At 39.4% G+C, this 23939-nt stretch overlaps 1 protein-coding gene across 2 annotated transcripts in view; it reads right to left on the bottom strand.

The window, feature by feature from the left end:
• Nucleotides 1-9086: 9086 nt before the first annotated feature.
• ABCB1 (ATP binding cassette subfamily B member 1) overlaps nt 9087-23939 on the bottom strand; it is a 208432-nt gene continuing 193579 nt past the window's right edge. For both annotated transcript variants that reach the window (XM_055346829.2, XM_063708642.1), the window contains exons 24-28: nt 21746-21902; nt 20480-20677; nt 14521-14727; nt 11132-11278; nt 9087-9678 (exon numbers count right to left, since the gene is read on the bottom strand). In XM_055346829.2, coding sequence (XP_055202804.1) covers nt 9475-9678; nt 11132-11278; nt 14521-14727; nt 20480-20677; nt 21746-21902 — 913 coding nt within the window. In that variant the 3' untranslated portion in view covers nt 9087-9474. The remainder of the gene's footprint in view (nt 9679-11131; nt 11279-14520; nt 14728-20479; nt 20678-21745; nt 21903-23939) is intronic.

Raw genomic sequence — 23939 nt, 5'->3', positions numbered from 1 at the left:
ATTGTGTCAAGACATTGTGTTGAGACAGTGAAGACACAAAGATAGTAAGATAGAGACTAGCCCTTAGGTATGTAAAATAGCTATAAACAGAGTGAAAATAGGAAATAATTAAAATATAGAGTGAAACATAAAGAAATACAGAAAGCATAAGGGAGTTCAGTGCAGAGAATTTTCATAGCTAACTTATGACTTTAGCCTTGATGGGCAATGCAATAAAATTGTTGGCTAAGGTAGCCTTTCTAGCATAAATGCAAATATCAAGAATTTTAAAAGAAGTATTTAAATCTAATTTCAGCTATCAATGAATGAATTTAATTTCATTATTATAACAAAAAATAATCCATAATCAAAATTTTAGCTACTCAAAAAAGTTGCTTTCTGAAGTAAAGTATATGATAAACACAAATTCATAAATGCTAATTTTTTGTGAAACACCAGCATTTTGTGTTTAGTCTCTGACACTTTTAAACAGTCCTAAAAATATTTGTTCTCGTAAAGGAAACCCTTAGTATTGTTTTAAATAAACTTTAACCTATTTCCTTTTTGGCATATTTCTCTCCAGGCTTTGTCTATATGCATATGTTCTTGACCTGGGCTCTCTGAATCCAAAGAACTTTGTACCATTCTTTAATTAAAAGAGGTAGAATATTGTGGCCATGGGGTTTTTCAAATAATTCGGGAAGTCTCAGCCATATTTTGGCTAGACCTGGCACTATCCCAAAATAACATGGAAAATCATTGATAAGTCCTGCATGAGTCATCTGTTTAAACTGAAGAATTGGGATAACGGTGTCATTGCCCATGCTGATCGAGACGTTTTGCACAAGAGAGAGTTGACAAGGGACAATGAACTCTTTCGGAAATTAAAAAATAATTTGTACTAAAATCTTGATGGAAATAGAAAGCCTCAACTGCAAACTGGCTTGAATATATAACTAAAATATTATATTTGTGACTTAGATAATATTGTTTAGTTTTGTCTTTCTATTCTTGATTTAAAATAATATATATATAATATATATATTTACACACACAAACATACATATATATTCCTTCCCTCACCTTGCCTTTCCCCCCATCCCCAAATAGAATAATGTGATTCCCTGCCTATGATATTAGAATGCTGTGTGCACCAACCCCCATGCTTGTGGTTGAAATTCTACAGATACAAAAGCTCTCTTGCAGTCTACCCACACATTCAGGAGTCACAAGGCAGGTGTCTGAAGTTGGTCCTTTTTTCCCTTTACTTATGGAATTTGTAAAGTGTTATATTTTCATCTTTATAATGGAAATGGAAAAAGTAAAATGTGATTTATTTTACAAAATTTCACTGCACAGGTACATTTGAAAGAATAAGGCCACTCTAAAGTGAGGCATATCTCAACACTCACATTATTTCAAAAGAATCACAACAAAAATAAAAGTAATAAAAGCTATTCTGGCACACAATATCCTTCAGGCTAAGGTCCTGCCTGGCCCTGCCCCATTCCTTGGGGCCTCTACCCACTCTTCCTCACACCCAACATCTAAAACTCTGACCGCACTGACTCACTTCTGGTTCCAGCCTTCTAAACTGTTCTATACTGCTCTCCACATCCACACTCCTCCTCTATTGTCCATCTGACATGCATCTATTCCATTATCCAGGAAGCTTTTTATTTAATAGACTTTCTTTTTTCGAGCATTTTTTAGATTCACAGCAAAATTGAGTGGAAGGTAGAGAGACTTCCCATGTACCTCCTATTTCTACACATTGATTGCCTTCCCACCAGAGTGGCACATTTATTGCAATGATTCCTCTACACTGACACATCATCACCCAAAGTCCAAATAGTTTATTTTAGGGTTCACTCTTGGTATTGTACATTCAGTGGGTTTGAACAAATGCATAATGATATGTGTCTACCACTGTAGTATCTTATAGAGTAGTTTTACTGCCCTAAAATTTATCTGTGCTTCATCCCTCACTCCCCCAATCTCTAGCAACCACTGATTTTTTACTATCTCCATAGTCTTGCCTTTTCTAGAATATGATGTAGTTGGAATTATACAGTTTGAACCTTTTCAGATTGGGTTCTTTCACTTAGTAATACACATTTAATTTTCCTCTGTGGCTTTTCATGGCTCATTTCTCTTTAGCACTGCGTGATATTTCATTGTCTTGATGTACCACAGTTTTTCATCTATTTACCTTCCAAAGGACATCTTCGTTGCCCTGGAATATTTTTTAGCCCTTAAACCACTCTCCAGAGAGGTAACTGCTCTTTTCTTGGTCCCCACTACCACACCCCACCATCTTGCATCATGGCATCAATGCACATTTCTAAACTTATGTCCTGTCTCCTAAGCTGTAAGCTCCTTGTCTAATCATTGTGCTCCCAATATCTAGGCCAGTAGGCACTTAAAATAATTGCTAAATGGATAAATACAAAAATTCCTTTTCATGCAAGAGAAGTGGTAGCTTTGAAGGGCAAGAAAAATATGAAATGAAGGCAATCAGCTTTTTTTTTCTTATATCTTATGTATTGGGTATTGTCTTAAATACTTCGTTACAGTATTTAGTGCTCAACTAATTCAATGAGGTAGACATTGAAATTCCATTTTTTCCAATGCAGAAATAGGGGCTTAAAAAAAGTAAGTAACTTGCCCAAGAAGCCACACATGTTAGCAAACTGGCAGCCAGAACAGAAGCCCAGGTTTCTCTGACTGGAGAGCTTAGGAGCTTGGCTATACACCAAGCATAATCAAACTCTTACATAGCGTCTTGTGTAGAGAAGGAAATCATTTAAATTTAGCCACCCAGTTGAGAAAGCGAAAACTGGGTTTCAACTCAAAGGTCACTTTTCCTTTTGACCCAAACTGACTCTTTTGAAAGAGCCCAGGTAAAAATATTTCATCATATATCTTTGCCCTTGCACATATCTGTAAGCATTCCTGCTTTTCTCTTTGCTATTCTGATTTCTCCAAACTGCAAGGGCAGAGGTCTTTCACCTCAGTGTCGGAAGTTCCAGCTGGGACAAAGGACTACAGTTGCAGGAAGTGCTCTCTGAAAATCTTGTGTTTAATCTTTGTTTTTTCCCAGGAGCAACAAATCTGTTATTTTTTTTCATTTAACAAATATTTTTATTGAAGACTTTTGATATGCCAAGTATTGATAGAGGTATTGATGTATACAATGATAAACCAGGTGCCCACCATGATATTGCAGCTAAGAGGGATTTTTTTGAAGATCGAGAGAGTTAAGGTCACTGAAAGTCCTTGATAGGCTCTGGAACTAGGAGGGTTATTACTTGTTCTGGTTATGAATTGGCTTAAAACAAATGGTTTTTATGATATCTTCTAGTTGTATAGATTGACTGGGCTCTGCTGAGGCTTCTCATCTCATGAGGTTGTGGTCAGATGCTTATTGGGTCCATCTTGGGGGCTGGCACTTGATGCTGGCAGTGGGCTAGGTCAGGTTACATAGTCACCCCATGTAACATGGGCTTTTCATAGAATAGTGACTGGATTCTGACAGTGCAGGATCATCACAGTTCAGGATCCGGTCCTTGGCTTAAAATACCCTGAAACCTATTTTGTCAAGCAGGGGTCTCAGAGGGAGACCCTGGAGATGGTGGGCACAGGACAAGAGCAGCAGAACCTTCACCGGGAGGATCCCCCCTGGTCCTGTGACCCATGCATCCAGCTCGGGGCCCTCAGGTGGGGGCTGCAAAGAAGCTGGTTGTCCCTTGAAAGCTGGAGCAAGTGAGCAGGTACACTTGGACCTGAGGCTGTGGTTTTTCCCAGGCTGAAGTGGATCTTGAGGTGGCAAGGAATGGAACAGCCTGGCGCCCTGGGAGAGTGGAGGGCGACTTTGAACTGGGCATCAGCAGATGTATGCCCAGCAGCCACTGGCTTTTCCATTACATGTGAATCAGCAGGGCCAAGATCACCCTTGGAAAGAAGTTGTAAAAATCGGTTGATGCCTTTGAAGGCCTTTGTTTTGGAGGCTTCTTTGAAGGGTCTTGCATCCAGTTCTGACCTTGGAGCAAGTGTTAAGTGGCCTCGAGGAATGTCACTGAGGCTCCTTTTGGAACAGATTCAGGAAGAAAACGCTGTCTTGGAAAGTGCTCTCTTCTCTTTGTGCAGGGGAGATTCAATAAATATCTCTGCTGTATAACATTCCTTGTATTATGTAACTCTTAAAACTTTTACAAATGACTTTCATATACATCATCTGATTGTTCAGACTTAAAGGGTGTCAGACATCTGCTGTTGATGGCTGTGCTTTTTGAACAAGGGTAGTGAAGTAAAAACTCCCTCCCCTCCTGCCCACCCCCTGTTATGTCTCTTCCTCCATGTCTTACCCCTCCCCCTCCTCCCATCGCTAGGCTTGTTCTTTACTTCTTCTTTCTGGGAGGTGAGGTGAGAAAGGGGCTCCTACATAGCATCCTGTGTACCTGTCACCCAACTTTCTTCAATGATGACATGTAGTGACTGTAGTTCAAAATCAAATCCAGAACACTGAAATTGGTACAATACTGTTACTGTACTACTACAACTTTCATATATGTATATTTTCTTTTCTAAAATTAAGAGCACACAATTTGCATAAGTCTTTTCTCTTTCATTCTGTATAGTGGGTAAGGCTCAGTCCTCAGGTGTTACTGTAATGATGGGCTCCCCTATTTTTCATGTACAATTACATGGCTTTAGATAGGAATCTTCTTTATATATTTTATGTTAACAAAAGCCTTTTTAGATATTAATTTGTGATAAAATGAAACTGACCCAGAAAAAGTACACACTTTTTCACACACACAAAAAAAAATTGGCAAAAGAACAGACACTTATTGAGCCTCTGCTATATGCCAAGGACTTTGCGAAACACCGGAACACAGTGACGCAAAGACAGTCCTCTCTCAAACGGTTCACACATCAGAGCATGAGCCTTAAGCTGAGATATAAGAAAAACGCGTTTCTAAAAAAGACTTCTTATTGAGACCTGGGGACAAATGGCTGCATTATGTGTCAGGAAAGAGACTGAAGCACATTTTGTCCCAACATCAGGAGTTGATTCTGGTGAACCAAACAGAAGAACCACCATTGTTAAAGTTGGGTATAACTGGATAATCTGGGGTGGAACTAAGAAAATAAAGAAGCCTGGGCTAGAAAAGGATTGAACTCAAACAAGTCGCACATGCTGGGATCCATCTGTGTTTTGCCTATATCTTGAGGGCCACACCTCAAACATCTATTACTTTGATGTCATCTTCAAGCCGTACAAACAAATCCTCCTCCTTCTAAAGAGTTCTCATCTCCCTCACTGTCACAGCATTTCCCAGCCGGCCTCTATTCTCCCTCCCCCTCTTACTAGGCTGTGAGTGTTTCTCATAGTTACCTGTTCTCTGCTTTTACCAGCCCAACTCAGAGCCACATTACCCTCATCGCTTGCATGTTTTCTCTTAAATAAAAGCATCTTATTTAGCTTCATTGATTTGAGGCATGTATTAGTTTCCTGAGACTACTGTGACAAATTACCACAAGCATGGTGGGTTAAAACAACAGAAGATTCTCCTCTCCTAGTTCTGGAAGCCAGAAATCCAAAATCCAGCAGGACTACAATTCCTTCATGGACTCTAGGGGATAATCCATTTTTTTTTTGTCTCTTCCAGCTTTTGGTGGCTGCTGGCATTTCTTGACCTGTGGCTGCATCACTCCGATTTCTGCTCCCATGGTTACATCACCTTCTCTTCTGTGTCAAACCTTCTTGTGCCTCACTTTTATAAGGACACTGGACCTTGGATTTAGGGCCCACCAGAATAATCCAGGATGATCTCCTCAAGATCTTTATATCTGTAAAGACCTTTTCTACAAGTAAAGTCACATTCATAGTTTCTGAGGATTAGGATGCAGAGATGCCTTTTTGGAGGCCACCATTCAACTCACTGCAGGGCTTTTCCTGTCCAATCCCTCTGGGTGGGTACCAGTATTTTCACCACATTATGCTCCTATTCAGAGTCATCAATGGTTTTTCATTTTCTCTCTCTTCAAATCTGAATTCCTCTGCCTGGCATTCTAGGCTTACCACAATTTGGCCCCACCTAAATTTGGTACCCCACCAACGTCCCATAATTTACTTCACCAGACATTTAGTGAGTGTCTAGTATGCCTAAGACACTGTTTCTAGGCTTTTGGGGACACCAAGATAAATACAGTGTCACCCAGCCTTCACAGAGCATGTGGCCCTGCTGAGGAGACAAATTTACACAGCTGACTATGAAACACAACACAACAAACAACACAGTCCCTTCCCACCAGGCAGCCTCTGCACTATGCACACTCCCGCTACTCTGCTGCATTCATCCATTCTCACACTGCTATGAAGACCAATACTTGGTCATTTATAAAGAAAAGAGGTTTAATTGACTCACAATTCCACAGGCTGTACAGCAGGCATGGGTGGGGAGGCCTCAGGAAGCTTATAATCATGGCAGAAGGGTGAAGGGGAAGCAAGAACATCTTCCCATGGTGGCAGGAGAGAGAGAGAGGGAAGCAGGAAGTGCTACACACTTTTAAACAATCAGATCTTGCGAGAACTCACTCACTATCATGAGAACTTGCTGTTCTGCTGCCACAATCCAATCGCCTCCCACCATGTCCATTCCCCAACGCTGGGGATTACAATTCAACATGAGATTTGGGTGGAGGCACAGAGCCAAACCACATCACATGCTTTTAACTATTATCCATGATGTGTGACACAGTTTGGTACTTAATCACATAGTCCTACAGCTTCACTACTGTAATCACCTTTTGTGTCACTCAAGAAAATGTTTCTTAAACATAAGAACTTCTGCTTCTCTTACTTTTTACCAGAGTTATTATAAGAGTGTTACAAATAATGGCGTACATGTCTTTGTGTGAGACTTTGCTTGTACTAAAATCATTTGTTGCATCTGAGATCACTGGTTGAATGTGGTAATTGACCCTGTGAGGTAAATTTGGAGAAAATAAATGGTGTGAAAAAGAGCACCCCCTCTCTGACAGCCTTTAATGCTAAAGGGGCAGCAATATACTCAAGCAGAAAAAGCTGGAGGCCCTGGGAGGGGCTCCACCTCCATGCAACTCCAGCCAGGGCAAAACAGTGAATAGGGATACATGGTTCAGAGAGAGCCAGCGAGTGTCACCGACTACAGCAACTAGACTGTGCAAACGACAGTAAAAAATACTTTTATTTTTCTTTTTATAGACATCTAAGAATTTTTATCCCAGCTACTCAGGGGGCTGAGGCAGGAGAATCACTTGAACCCAGAGGTGGAGGTTGCAGTGAGCCGAGATCACCACTGCACTCTAGTCTAGCCTGGTCAACACAGCAAGACTCCGCTTCAGAAAAAAAAAAAAAAAAAGAAAGTGTCCTTACAGCAGACATACAAAGAGTTGAGGGAAAAATCTTTAAGAAGTCAAACCAAGTGTCATGGTTTTATGCTTCTATTCACATAAATTTATCGAAATTTCCTAAACTAAGCACACTTTTTAAAGCCTTAAAATTTTAAAACAAAAGCTGAAAACTTAGGAGATAAAATTGTTTCTAATTCTGGTTTATTTTGGACTGTCTCTCAGAAGTTTAAATATATATATTTATATATATTATATAATATATATAAATATATATAATATATATTTATATATATTATATAATATATATAATATATATTAATATAAATATATATAATATATATTTATATTTATATATTATATATATTTATATATATATATATATTATATTAATTATATATTATAATATATATTATATATAATTATTATAATATATAATATATATTATATATAAAATTAGATATATTATATATAAACTGTATCTGTAGTTACAGATACATAAATATAGATAGATAACTATAGGTTCATAAATATAGATTTATATTATATATATAATATTAAAAAAGCCACCATATTGTTCAAGCCATTTGGCAACCATTTTTTCTTTATACAAATTATATTTTGTAATATTCTTCAACTTAATTTTCTAATTATTATATGGTATTCCATTTTGTGAATGCACCAAAACTTAATGTATAATTTCTTACTGTTAAATATTTAGATCTTTCCAATTTTCAATATTATAAGTAATGCTACTAAAAGTATCCTTTTACATATCTCTTAAATCCTTATAATTACAATTGCTGTCTTGAAGGATATACATTTACATTTTTTACTTACATTATCAAATAACAAAGAAGTTTATATCAATGACCAATTCAACTAATAAGGAATATCACATTAGATTTTTTTATTCATCATTAAATTACAAGGCAAAAAAATGATATTGTTTTAATTTGCATTTATTTGGTTGTTGAAACTGTATACATTTTTCTCATGCATTTCTTCTTTGAGAATTACCTGATTATATCCTTTCCTATTTTTTTTTCCTGGAGGTGATGGCTTCTTTTTTTTATTTTTAGAAGTTGCTTCTTTAAGATAGCAATTGTTTATAGTAAATATAGTTCATAATGTTAATAATGCTTTTTGGCTAATTTTAAAAAATTTGTCGTCCAGAGTCCCAACCTTTGGAATATATTTTTTTCTTTTTTTATCATGTTTGTATCAAGATGTAGTTAAACTCATGGCACATTTTAAACATCTGTAAGTCAGAAGGATCACTTTTGGAAAAGTGATTCATTATCAAGACAAAAAGTAAATGTACTTTGGAAGTGTAAAAATCTTAAAAAATCCTTAAAGAACCCTTTATAAAAGCAATGCAGTATTTACTATGCATCTGAATAATATGCACTTCATAATTGTGCCTCACCCCACCTCCTAAAATCTTATATTGATCTGTGTTTTGGGTTTGAGAGCCACCTTAATGTGGAAATGCAAGAATCAGCAGGATCAAGTCCAAGAAGAATGAAGCCAGATGGTTCTGTAAGACCCAATGTGAATAGACATATACAACAGGAATTATTTAAACTGCTTAACCATTCCCACAAAAATGAGTAGGTATATTTAAAGAAAACTTTTTTAAAGCAGAAGTTATCTACAATATTCCAATTGAGAGAAGATATATTCACAGGCAGTTTGGACAAGATGACTCCGGTCATATGAAAGTTTAGTTTTATTATAGACACTTTATGCAAACATTTCAATACTTTTTGCTACTTCTATAATCTTTTAGCAAGGCAGTCAGTTACAGTCCAAATGGGAAAATATAAACAAAATTAAATATTTTATCTTTTAAAATCTACTTTAATTCTGTTATAAAATTTATAATGCAGTTTAAACTATGATTTCTCTCCACTTGATGATGTCTCTCACTCTGTTCCTTTAATTACGAAGTCTCTGAAGACTCTGAACTTGATTGAGGAAATGTTAAACAGATACCTCTTCATAATTCTGTAAGTGTTTGCTTTTAACTTTGAATAAATGCCATATCAAAACAAATATTAAAAAGTATTTAACATCTCATACAGTCAGAGTTCACTAGCGCTTTGTTCCAGCCTGGACACTGACCATTGAAAAATAGATGCCTTTCTGTGCCAGCAGCTGCTGATGCGTGCCATGCTCCTTGACTCTGCCATTCTGAAACACCACTATTAAGTCTGCATTCTGGATGGTGGACAGGCGGTGAGCAATCACAATGCAGGTGCGGCCTTCTCTGGCTTTGTCCAGGGCTTCTTGGACAACCTATTCCATAATCACATAGATTAATTCTCATAATAGTTCTTTTCCCTAATTCCTCTTCCATAAAAAGCTCCACAGTAGGACGGGCACGGTGGCTCACGCCTGTAATCCCAGCACTTTGGGAGGCCAAGGCGGGCAGATCACAAGGTCAGATCGAGACCATCCTGGCTAACACGGTGAAACCCCGTCTCTATCAAAAATACAAAAAATGAGCCGGGCTTGGTGGTGGGTGCCTGTAGTCCCAGCTAGTCGGGAGGCTGAGGCAGGAGAATGGTGTGAACCCAGGAGGCAGAGCTTGCAGGGAGCCAAGACTGCACCACTGTGCTCCAGCCTGGGTGACAGAGCGAGACTCCATCTCAAGAAAAAAAAAAAAAAAAAAGCTCCACAACAATACAACAATAGATCCTTCTTAACAAGGTGTCAGTGAAATAGAACAGGTTTTTGAAAACAAAGGATTTGTCATATCAGATGACTGAACCCTAATTTGGGTTAGTTCCAAGGCAGCAGTTATCTACCCCTAACTTTTTTTTTTTTATTTGAAACAGGGCCTCACTCTGTCACCAGGGTGGAGTGTAGTGGTACAATCTGGCTTACTGCAGCCTCAACCTCCTGGGCTCAAGCGATTCTTCCACCTCAGCCTCCTGAGTAGCTGGGACTACAAGTTCCCACCACCATGCCTAGCTAATTATTTTATTTTTTGTAAAGACAATGTCTCTCTGTGTTACCCAGGCTGGTCTCAAAACTCCTGGGCTCAAGTGATCCTCCCACCTCAGCCTTCCAAAGTGTTGGGGTTACAGGTGTGAGCCACGGCAGTAGGTGCCGGCCAGCAGTCATCTACTCTTAAAGTTAAGGCAGTAAATACAGTTCACTGACTCATTTAAAAACATTTACTAATGTGTTTACCTTAGTTTCAAGGATGTTACAACATCCTTGGAAACAGACCTCAAATCCAGCTCACAGTAAATTCAAGAAGCCTGAGCAAAGGCCAAATACAGACTCCCGAATTTTTTTATTGTAAAGTAGAGAATACCTCATACTGAGTTCGTCTTTCAGATAATCTGAATTTTTAACGTTTTCTCTGACTAGAAATGATTGCTAATATTTATCTTAAAAGGTACAGCCAGATTTTAACATTGTCTTACACTACCACTTTTCCTGATGGTTGCTGAAGAGATGCTGCCAGTAGAAGTAGGAAATACGGCTCCTGAAAGCAGCTTCTTAGGTCAACGCAAAGTGATCTAGTGATGGTTTGTGAAGCATATGTGCTCTAAGACTAATCTGCCTTGTGTCATCTTTACTCTCCCGAATAACAGCTACAGAAAGTGTTTACATTTTACTGAAAGGTGACGTAAGTAACAGTCAATAATCTGGCTGCATTTTCTTCTTTACTATGGAGAATACAGCATTTTTAAGGATGACTGATTCAAGTATGGATGAACCCAATTTAAATTCTTACCTTTTCACTTTCTGTATCCAGAGCTGATGTGGCTTCATCCAAAAGCAAAATATGAGGCTGTCTAACAAGGGCACGAGCTATGGCAATGCGTTGTTTCTGGCCACCAGAGAGCTGAGTTCCTTTGTCTCCTACTCTAGTGCTGTATTTCTGTAAATAAGGTTTTGTTGTTATGAAAGTAGAACTGAAAGTAAAGTTCTAACAGCTTGCTTATAGAAAGTAGGATAGACGATTCTATATACTCCAAAAATTTAGGTTCAGAAGCTAAGAATGGTTCATGAATAATTAAGGAAAGAACAGTAAAAAAGCCGAAAATGGCAGGTTTACTATCCATTTGAAAATAAATGTTTGGGCCTTAAGATGATATGTTTTAGTGTAAACAGGTCAGCATTTTAATGAAGAAGAATATTGTTGCAATGTTAGTATCTTCCATCTTCTGGTTTCATTATATTTGGGACAAAGATTGGCAGGAGAAAGGAAATTTGATTTGAACAAAGTATTCATAATAAAATAATTGAAGCTCATCTTACTTGTAACCAGCAGGTGACACTCTCTGCATGATTTTAAATTGAGGAAAGACATTCTTGGGATATCAGCCTTTTAGTGTCTGTTTTTATGAAAGTATCTCCAACACTTAAACAATTTTAATGGATGCTACTTAAAGGATTCCATTTTGATATCTAACTTTGAAAATGAACATCTCCTTTTTAAACATTTTTGTTGTTAGAGTGCTCCCAAAATTCTTCCCATGTTGTTTCCCACAATGGATAATTGTCACCAACTATTCACTATGATGATAGGGACAGCAGTTAAAGGTTACTCAGGAGAGAGCAGAAACAGGATGTGACTGCACTTGTAACCTAGAAAACAATACTATCTTATTATTTCTAGGCCCTTGCCAGGCTGAAATTTTAGTACAGGGTTGCCTATTTTTATTTGCTATATCTGGCAACCCTAGTTTTGTGGCACTCAGCCCTGGGTTTCCCCCTGTAAATAGAGGGAGAAGACGCCAGATGAGTTTTTGGCAGATGCCTGGGACTGGCTCTATCCCAGAGCTGTGGCTGTCTCAGAAGGCAGGAGCACTGAAGTGTGTCTCATGTGAGTGGAGGGTTTACTAGTTGCACTCTTGATATAGTACTGATCCTGTTGAGGCAGATAAAGGCAGTGTGGCAGTCTTACAAGGAGGTAACTAAACCAGCCACCTACAGGGTGAGGTAAATCCCAGTATTAATCACTTAGGAGAAGTGGATCCTTAGGTAATAGGACTTAGGGGTTTTACCTTTTCTCTCCTGGTCTAGACACTGAGGAAGAGAATTATGGTGTCTACAGGTGTGTTCTGTGTGACAGATTAGAGACCAGGATTTGTCCTGTGGTAGACAAATGCCAGAGGGGCAAAGTATATTTAAAAAGATAGATAATAGTTACTCTCTGTGTTTGTGTTTTATTAACCCCTAGCCCAGTGGTTCCCCAACTTGAGCCTGCAACAGTATTACCTGGGCTCTTAAAACGTGGATTCCTGGATCTGCAGTCCTAACAGGTTCCCAGGTGATGCTGATCCATGTCTATACTTGAGAACCACTATCCTCTCATCAGTAAAGGGGATTGGAGCTTTCTGTTTTAAATGTTTGAGCCTGGAGAAGGGTCAATTATCTAGTTGGGCTAGACTGTGAAAGGAGAGTGGGAGACAAGGCCACCTCCCTGGGACTTAATGAGATTGGTGTCTGCAGTTATCCAAAGAAGAGCCTATGGAAGAAGGGAATCTTGGGAAAGAGAGCCACCTGGTGTTGCTTGCCTGCCTCATGAGGAAACTGTCTTCCCTGCCGGGTTGAGGCTCCTGAGCTTTGTTTTAGGGGGCACTTCCTTAGAATAAAGAGCATAACTGGTGATAATGGGTGAGGTAGATTACCTAGGTTGAGAAGCACTTCAAAATATAGGACCTAACTTTTGCAGCAACATGGATGCAGCTGGAGGCCATTATCCCAAGCAAAGTAATGCAGGAACAGAAAGCCAAATACTGCATGTTCTCACTTATAAGTGGCAGCTAAACATCAGGTACTCATAGATGGAAAGTGGCAACAATAGAAACTGAGGACTATTAGTGTAGGGAGGGAAGGGGGGGTAAGTGTTGAAAAACTACCTATTGGGTTCTGTGCTCAGTACCTAGGTGACAGGATCATTTGTACCCTGAAACCTCAGCATCATGCAATATACCCAGGTATAATAAACCTGTACATGTACCCCCTAAGTCTGAAATAAAGGTTGGAAAAAATCGAATTTTGGACTTTTAATACAGGTTGAGCATCCATAATCCAAAAAATTCAAAATCTGAAATTCTGAATCTTTTTGAGCACCAACATGATGCCACAAGTGGAAAATTTCACACATGATCTCATGTGACAGGTCACAGTCAAAACACAGTCAAAACTTTGTTTCATGCTCAAAGTTATTAAAAATTTGTATAAAATTGCCTTCTGGCTATGTGTATAAGGTATACATGAAATATAAGTGAATTATGTATATGCAAATATTCCAAAATCCAAAACACTTCTGGTCCCAAGTATTTTGGACAAGGAATATTCAACTTGTATTCCAAAACAAAACAAAACACAAAAACTAATACACAGGACCTAAGAGGGCTTGAGAGAGGGTGAGAGGTTCCATTTATCCAACTTCCTAGGAGGAATTCAGAGGACACCCATAGGACCACAGCCCAGGGAGCCCTAGAAAAGATTTCAACCATTCACTGTAAACAAAGTTTGGGGCCCATGAAATGTATGATGATGAGAGATTACATGATACCATGGTCACCTTAATGGCTCAACCCTTATTCAGAGAGAGCACTCTTTCTGGCATGGGTTCAGCCCTCTGGACTGGACTGACTCCACAGTGAGTTTTGAGGCTTGGGAGAGAGCTGCAGGAAGGAAGAAGGAATAGAAATAGGGGAGAGACATGGGGAGAGACAGTCATGCCTACTTCCTCAGCAGGCCAGAAGCAGCATGTGCAGGTGGGGACCCAGACTCTGTACTTGGACTTAAAGTGAAAGGCTTTCCAGATATTGTACTTACCCCTAAGGCTGAAAAAGGTGGAGCCTCAAGCCTATAGCTTTGGATTGAGACAATTGTTCCAGTTCTCCTATCCGAGAAATGTTCCTCTCTCCTAAACCTGAAGTGGTCGAACACTTTCATCCCTTCCTCACAAGGAGGGTCAGGTGATCAGGTAAAGGTAACATCTAACCCAAACAGGAAGTGTGGCCAGATGCTTGTATACAGGTAAGGGTGTGATTTGGTTGCTAATTTCTCTTCACTTCTGGGAAACCAGCCCCTTATAAATCAAACTATAGGCCAGAGAGGCTGCCACATGCTCCCAGGCTGTTTATTTGAAGAGAGACTTACATTAGGCAGTGACTCGATGAAGGCATGTATGTTGGCCTCCTTGGCTGCCCTCACGATCTCTTCCTGTGACACCACCCGGCTGTTGTCTCCATAGGCAATGTTCTCAGCAATGCTGCAGTCAAACAGGATGGGCTCCTGCGACACGATGCCCAGGTGTGCTCGGAGCCACTGAACATTCAGTCGCTTTATTTCTTTGCCATCAAGCAGCTGAAAACAAGAGTTCACAGATCAACTTCAGGACCAGCACACTTTGAATATAGCACAATTAACATCATTATTTCTTACACTGAAACTGCCAAGTTACTGTGAGATTAAGGAAAAGTTTGTGTGATTAAAATTTGGATAGTTAAGGTTAACGCAACAAGGTCATAATTGTATGCCTTGAGGAACTGTCATGTTTCCTGTGTTTCAACCATGGTTTCTGATGTATGCATGTGGTAGGCAGAATAATGTTCCCTCTCCCACAAGACATCTGTGTCCTAATCCCTGGATCCTGTGAATGTGTTATGTTACATGGCAAAAAGAAACTAAAGTAGTAGATGTAAGGTTGCTAATCAGCTGACTGTAAAATAAGATTATCCTGAATTATCTTGGTGAACCTAATGTAATCATAAGGGCTCTTAACTGAAGAAGAAGGAGGGAGGAGAGTATCAGCAAATGCAGTGTGAGAAAGACTCAACCAGCCACTGCTGGTTTTGAAAATGGAGGAAGGGGCCACAAGCAAGAAAACAGATCATCCTTTGCAGCCTCTGGAAGGAACACAGCCCTCCTGACACTTGATATGAGCCCACTGAGACCTATTTTAGACTTCTGACCTCCAGAAGTGTAAAGTCATAAATTGGTGTTGTTTTAAGCCACTGAATTTGTGGCAAGTGGTTATAGCAGCCACACTAATACAATGCCTAATACTTCTGAGATGTATCCTGACAGCCTTATTCTTAAATCTCCATTTTTCAGAGACACAGTGCCCAGGATTAGCATGGAAATAAATAACAACTATGACCACATAATAGCTTTGCAGGTCAGGAGCTACAGGGGATGGATAGGTGAACAGGGGTAGGAAAGGGTGAATGGAGATCCTCGATACTGAGCCAGATGAGTAGGAACAGAGGGCTGCCCTTTCTCTATAATCTGGCTCCCTGGATTATCCTGCAGAAGACTGGGGAGGGCACCTTACAGCCTTGCTGATAACAAGCCCTACTCTGATGCAAATGTGTCTACCAGATAGGTCTGCTTTGCAAGATAATTTTCTGGCATTCAAGTGAGAGAGCTGTTCATCCCTTCTGAAGAAGGCACCAGTGACTCAGCTTTGAGCTTTTCTAATAGTAGTGACTAGTGCGTGCTGAGCCATATACTCTCTTTATCCCATGTGCCTGGCTGGGTGGCTCAAGGGGACTGCTGGCTGGCAGTAGGGTACAATCTTTGCTACAGGAACATGGCTTCTGCTTGTGACACTGGCAGGTGCAGGGATGGAAGCTCTCCCATAACCTTATTAGTTCCAAGCTGAGTTGCCATGGAGACTATTCCACACATGTATGCTCCAGGCTTCCTTACAATGTTAATAAATGAAGGTGGAAAGTAGAGGGTGGAGAGAGACAGTAAAAGCCAAACAAGGATGTGGCTAAGCAGCAGATCTTGTTAGATAAAACACTGTACTTGAGAAGTGGAAATTTAAGGAAAGGAGGAGTTTGGTCTTTGCTTTTGTTTTTGTTGTAATTTTCCAGGCTTATACCCCTGGGAGGAAAACAGACACTGCCTAACTAATATAATCATAGGCAAATCTGAATGATCTCAGCAAGTTATAATGAGTTTCTTCATTACACTGAATACACTCTTGGGCCTCCTCGTCCCCACATAATACCCTAGAATTGCAAACTATTTAAAACCTGTGTTGACTGAAGAATTCTTTCTTTAAGTAAAACAAGTTTAGATGCCTAGAATGTAAAACAGATCAAAGAAGCAGAGCTTCTTTGGCTGAGGAATGGTGTTGGTCTGAGGAAAGACCAAGGAACTCTGGGGAATCTATGAGAAGTACTCAAAAAATCCTGGCCTAAATAAAAATATAACTAGGAAAGTAAACCTATTGGTAAGAAATAATGAAAGGCCAGATTAAAATGATTGGCTATCTCTATTGTAGATTGTTAAGTTTATTGCTTGCTTTCATTAGCGCAAAAATGTAAATGTTAAATGTGTATTCTTCTATGCATATTTACTGTGAAATAATAATTGATTTTTAAAAATCAAGCACTGACAACGTTGCAGGTTCTGTGATAAGCATGTCTCATACAGTCTCTTGTTTAACCTTCATAGCAACACTTATAAGGTCACTGTGATGTTAATTCCCATTTTACTGATAAGGAAATGAGCAAAGTTAAGTAACTTATACAAGGTCACACAATTAGTAATTGGGGGAAAACCAAGACTGGATCTAAACACTATAGGTTGGGTTTTGGTAACACTAATACCTCACAACTGAAAGATATTTTGTGTCCCCCCTTGAAAGGGGAATGCCCCCATCTTGGCCCAGGCACTTCTTGGGTTATAATCAGACAATGACAAGCAGCTTCTAACTGTATCCCAAAGGGGGCTCTGACTGTTGTATATGGGAGAGACTGGAAAGGGGAGAAAGGAAAGGTAAGGGGAAGACTCAAAGCAGGGGTGATTTAACAGTGACGCTGATGAAGGTTAAGCTTCAAGAGCCCTCAATTACATGTAAATTCTGGGAAGTGGAACAGTTTTCTGGGTGGGAGGGAGGCAAGGCTGTAGTCAGGAAGCTCTTCCCTGTAAGTGTTGATGATAAATTGCCTAAAAATGAAAAGGGACCAGAATCTTTAAGCTTCCAGTATTTGGTTATGATTTTTTTTTCATTTGAAGTAAATATCCACTTTTGTACCTAATTTTGCATTCAAAAAAAAAATTTTTTTTTACTTTAAGTTGAATCCCTACAATTGTATAACCTTCAGGTCCCTCAAAACTTGGAGGATCCTCCCATCTTCACAATTTCATAGCTTAATTATTCAAGACTCTCCACAATTTAACCTAAATCTTTCTTCAAATTTACCAGTTCAGTGGCTCTCGAATGATGGTTGGCATCAGAATCACCTCGGAATATTATAAAAATAAAAGGCCAAACCCTAGCCTACTTGAATAATCCAGGCCGGCTGTGTTTTTTACTAACTCTTTAGGCCATTCTAATATTCACTGAAGCTTTAGAACCACCACTTCAGGTCAATGTTTTTCAACGTGGGATTCAAGGTCCACTGATGGTCACGAGAATTTCCTGACTTCAGGGGGTCCTTAGGGTCCAATCCTTTCTTTAATTCTTATGCTGAAATCCACAGACTCGTTTTTACATGGCAATAAAAACTAACTAGTAGTAATCCACTGAGTTATTCAAGGCTACTCATTGATGTCCATAAACAAAACTTTGTACATTTACTAGAGTTTATTGTGGATACTTTCTGCTGAGAAGTCTGGCTGCAGTGCACCATCTGGCAGTATTTCCAAGCCCTAGTGCAAATGCACAGGAGAAGATAATGGATATTCTTGCAATAAATGAGGACACTTTGTTTTCAGTGCATTATCAATAATGTCTTGGGATGCTTACTGTCCTATGCACTCAGCATTCATTTTCATACACTTCTGTGTCTGACCTTTTATACATCAAGGGACTAGAAGGCTAAAAACGATTTCCCAGTTTCCCTTGGTTCTGGAAGTAAGTCAGGGTCTACCAGGGAGATGCACAGTGTAAAATCTGGGAGGTAGACACCAGCTCTCCTTCAGCAGCTGTGGTAAGCTAACGGCTTAACTCATCTTTGGCAGACAAGAATTTCTGCAACAGCCAGATTCTAGTCTCGTGTCTTTAAATTTGGAACAGCTGTGATATCGGCATAATTTTCTGCAGCTTCTTGGTTACAGAATCACAGCTGCAGTGCTGTGATTTGGAAGTCTGGGAGCAAATAGCCTCCTTTTCTTTCACTCTTCCAGCCCTTCCAAAGATTTTGTAAGCATGTAATTCCCTTTATTAAACACTTATCTACTTGAAATACCTAGGGCAGTTTCTGTTTCCTACTCTGAACTGTAACTGATGTTGTCTATGTTTTATTATGTTCTGCTTGTGTTTATATACTTGCAGAATAATCATTAATTATTCCTTATTGTATCATTATTGTGCTGTATTGTATTGTTGTTTTCAACTCCAACATTTTGTTATCACCAAGTGTTTTTCCCACTGGAAAGTGACTATGAGTACATTAGTGGATGGTGACATTTTTAAATCTTTCCTACATGAGTTCTCATCAGAGAAGTTTGAGAACCACTACTCAAACTAAACTCCCATTTCAGCCAAAGTGTCCTATTTGCTGCATTGGGAACAAATCACTGATCGCAGCTTGTATTTTCTCTTACATTGAATGTCATCCCTACTGTTCACCCATATGCAAATCCTTATCTCTTAAGAACTAGCTCTAGGCCTATCTCCTTTAACTCACAAAAGTATATGCCCCATCTCCTCAGTTAAAGTATTTGAGGGCAGATATCATGCCCTACAATTCATTATAGCACGATTTTTAACACACCACTTAATAACTGTCTGTTGAGGGCCATAATTAGTGTCTGAGAGCTAACATTTCCTCCTCTAATTGCTTTGGCTGTCAGCGACATCTTTATTTAGAGTCCTGTTTTTAAGCTCACCACAAAATTGAAGGACACAATTAGAGTTCACAGAAAATATAAAGCAAGAGAGTAAAAGTAGGGAACAAGCTTGTAATGATTTAAGAGTAAACTGAATAAAGGCATAACTGTCTTTGAATACAATAACAAACATTTATGAGTAAGAGTGACTGCTGTGAGGAAGTAAAAAGAGTCCTAGACTAAAGATTGAAAACTCTCTTTTCATTTGAGTCATTAAACGCTACTAGCATCCATACACAGCGGGTGGGCATCCATCTGACTTGTACTAGCAGGCATCCATTCTGATTGGTCAGTGTCCATGCTGTTCCCATTGTTAAGAATTTTAAATATCACTTCTCAGTACAACTAATTACATGCCTACATAATGAAAATGTCTTGCTCTTAATTCTATTCCTTCCTAGTTTGTCTTCTTTCCTATCCCCCATCATAGTCGTTTAAACTCACTACTCCCTGCCAGACACCTCTCTCATCCCCAGCAACTAAGACAAAAGGGCATACTTCCATGTTCTTTATACATTTCCAAAATTTGTTGATTCTACTTTTTTTTCCTCAGATGATTTTTCAATGCCCTCTCTCCATCAATGATTTTGTCTCATCCCCAGTCATAAAAATGCTCAAGAGTTCACCCCCTAAACATTTTCCCTGGACTCTGCCTCCCCACTCAAGTGCTGTCCTTATTTGCCTTTCTTTTACTTTCCATCTTCTTGATAATCTATGCTCACTTACATCTCCATTTCTTCCCCTAACCATACTTCAGCCACCCTTAACTGTTTCCTACCATCACTACTTCACTAAGAATATTTTAAAATGTCAGAAATAGCCCATTCATTGCTAGATTCTATCATGTCTTCTCAGTCTCCTCCTTACCCAATCTCTCTATACCATCTGTCATTGCTGACCACCATCTTTGAAACAGTCTCCATCCTTGGCTTTCATCTCACTCCTAGCACCTGTCCTGTATCTTTCTGGCTACTTCCATTTTTGTTGGTTCTTCTCAAGTCAGCTGAAACCTAAGTACAGCAAGAGAGACAGGTGGTACAAAGGGTGCTTGCAAAGGAGGGTAGAGGGGTAGTGTTGAGGGGAGCCTGGAGAAGTTGGCTGGGACAGATGACACCACTTGGAGACCATATTTAGGCTGTCGGACTTTATCCAAGTGGGACTGTTGTTTAAAGGTTTGAAAAAACATGGCTTATAGTTGAGAATTAAATACATTCAGACATTTGGATGATGAAAACCTGAACTGAGCTAAATGTGAAAGTGTGCTCACCACTTTCCCTGCCAAGGGGTCGTAGAACCGCTCCAGGAGCTGGACCACCGTGCTCTTCCCACAGCCACTGCTGCCCACCAGAGCCAGCGTCTGGCCCTTCTTCACCTCCAGGCTCAGTCCCTGAAGCACTGGGATGTCCGGTCGGGTGGGATAGTTGAACACAACTTCACTAAATGTGACATTTCCTTCCAATGTGTTCTGCAATGAGAAGAATAACAGTAAATTTGAATGCTGCAATACTGAAAATAAAGTGTATAGCTAACTCTCTCGATTACCAGGAGTCAGAAGATAATTAATTTGTGTTACAATTGGCTTCACTTCAAACTGCTAGAATTTATTTTATTTTAATTTTATTATTTATTTATTTTTTATTTTTTTGAGACAGAGTCTCACTCTGTCACCCAGGCTGGAGTGCAGTGGCATGATCTCAGCTCACTGCAACCTCCACCCCCCAGGTTCAAGCAATTCTCGTACCTCAGCCTCCCAAGTAGCTGGGATTACAGGCGTGTGCCACCACACCCAGCTAATCTTTTTATTTTTATTTTTATTTGAGATGGAGTTGCCAGGCTGGTCTCGAACTCCTGACCTCAAGTGATCCACCCACCTTGGCCTCCCAAAGTGTTGGGATTACAGGCATGAGCCACTGTGCTTGACCTCAGACTGCTAGAATTTAATAAATGAGATCTAAAAGAGTAAAAGCTTTCATAGCATGTATTGTTAAGACAATATGAATATGCAATACAGCTACAATAACTCAAATCTGTTCCTCAGGAATACAGTAACTTACATACAATAAAATCTGATAACCAGCCTGGGCAACATAACGAGACCCTGTCTCTACAAATAATTAAAAAATTAGCTGGGCATGATGGCATGCGCTTGTAGTCCCAGTTACTTGGGAGGCTGAGGCAGGAGGATCGCTTGAGCCCAGAAGGTCAAGGCTGTAGTGAGCTATGATCATACTACTGCACTCCAGCCTGGATGACAGAGTAAGACTCTGTCTCTAAAAAAAATTGTTTTTAAAAAATCTGATTAATAGGTTTTGCTTATAAAATGAGCAGTATTCCTATTTCCCTATAACCTTTGCTATGTAAAAGTACTGAATGTTGATGTATATTATTAGCAGTTATTGAAAGGAATCTATGATCTAGGAAGTTTTATTTTATCATCAGCATATTTGAAAGTACAAATTTTATTAAGTTTCCACTTAAAATACTGTCATTCAGGAGTCAGGAGTAGATCAAACAATTGAAACATCAAACTCACCAGCGTTAGGCCTTCCGTGCTGTAGCTGTCAATCAAAGGGGTTTTTTCAATGATCATGATGATGTGGGCTGCTGATATTTTGGCTTTGGCATAGTCAGGAGCAAATGAACTGACTTGCCCCACGGCCATGGCACCAAAGACAACAGCTGAAAATACTCTGGAAAGCACAAACACAAAACATGTGCACAGCATTACCATCACAATGCTAGAAAGCTGACACTCCTTTTTTTTTCTTTTTTTTTTTTTTTGATGTGGGGTCTTCCTGTGTTGCCCAGGCTGGAGTGCAGTAGTGCAATCAGAGCTCACTAAAGATATGATCTCCAGGGCTTAAGCGATCTTCCCACCTCAGCCTCTGTAGTAGCTGGGTCTACAACTGTGCATGACCACACCAGCTAATTGTTTTATTTTTTGTAGAGATGGGGGTCTCCCTATATTGCCCAGGCTAGTCTCGAACTACCGGGCTGAAGTAAACCTCCTGCTTCAGCCTCCAAAAGTGCTGGGATTATAGGTGTGAGCCACCATGCCTGGCCAAAAGTTGACACTTCTATAACCAGAGAGCTTTGCCTCTAATAGTTATAAAACAGATGTTAAAAATAAAACAAACACATTTCCTTATAAGTTCATGTCAATGTGATAGATTGATTGCAAAATGGCCCATTTTTTTCCTTCTGTATACCTCTCTCTGTATCCTCATCTTCTTTCACTGTGACCTTTGCAGCACCCTTTGAATCTGCGCTGGCCTTGTGACTTGCTTTGGCCAACAGGATATGGTGGAAATCACTTTTGCCAGTTCCAAGCCTATGACTCAGGGGGCCTTATATGCTTTGTGAGCATGCATGCATGTGTTCTTTCTCTCTTTCTCTCTCTCTCTCTCAGAGTTCTGCCACTGTCTCAAACCCAGGATAGCCTGCTGGAGGATGAGGCACACATGGAGGAGAGCTGTCTGAATCCCAACCAACCAGCTACAGACACAACCCACTACAGACACATGAGTAAGTCCAGCTGAGATCCACTATGCCTAATCCAGATCAGTAGAACTTCACAGCTAACCCACAGGTTTGTGGGCAAAAATATGTATGTCTCTGAGGTTTAGTGGCTGGTTGTTACACAGCATTATTGTGGCAATCAACAACGGATACAGTCAGTGATGTTGGAATGACATCAGATTCTTAAAAACCTATGAATTGTGCAACAAAAAGAAAGTTTCTTACAGACCCAGATATCATGTTGCTCTTAAGATGCATTGACGTTCTTATCTATGACATGGGAATCACAGCAACTTAAAGTTGGGAAGGACCTTACAGGTATCAAGTCCAGCTCTCCATGTTGGTGCCTGGACACCTCCCCTAAACTGGCTTCCATCCTCTGTTTTAGGAAGTAGCATGTTTGATTGTCTATTGTTAAACAGTTCTTTTTCAAACTGAAGAAAAAATTTACTTCCTTTTATATAAGATGGGCCTACAAGTCTTGAAATATTGCTAAAAACTCCTTTGCTTCTTTGATAACTCCTTTCACTGCCCTTCTCTAGACACATTTATTAATATGCTTTTTTTAAACAGCAAGCCTGGAACAGACATAATACTTGGGAACCCTCCCAGAATACAGGGAATTCATCACTTTCTTTCCTCTGGACTCTATGCCTATGTTTGTGTAGCATATTGTGTCATTAGTTTTTGTTTGTTTGTTTGTTTAACTAGCACTAAATAAAATACCGATAGTTAATCTTGGACTTGTGATCATTTAAACCTGTGGGACCTTTTTCTAATGCACTGTTCTTCAGACAGGTCTTCCTTTTCCTTAACTTGGAAGGTTGATTTTGCAAACCTAAATGCCCCAATGTCAGCAACTTTCATCAATTCAATTTTTTGGAGTAAAGCAATATATCAAATAATTATCTAATCAAAGCCCCAATGCCAGTGATACTTGGTTTTGATCTCTAGGCCATAATCACAAATAGCACCTGCATATCATTTGTCCAATGTACATCTTTAATGGAAATTTAGATGTCTTTTTGGGGGTCATCCTGAGCAAACTGTAATGCATGAACAACTCAATGTTTAAAAAGGACAGAAATACTATACTAACACATTATACTGCCAGGCTTATATGATTCTGGTTTAAATATAAAATTATATCGCTACTAATTATGTTATGCTATCAAGAGGCAGAATCTTACCCACCTCCAAATCTAGAA

Source organism: Gorilla gorilla, chromosome 6, assembly GCF_029281585.2.
Source record: "Gorilla gorilla gorilla isolate KB3781 chromosome 6, NHGRI_mGorGor1-v2.1_pri, whole genome shotgun sequence".
NCBI lineage: Eukaryota > Metazoa > Chordata > Mammalia > Primates > Hominidae > Gorilla > Gorilla gorilla.
This window is presented reverse-complemented; position numbering and strand designations above follow the sequence as displayed.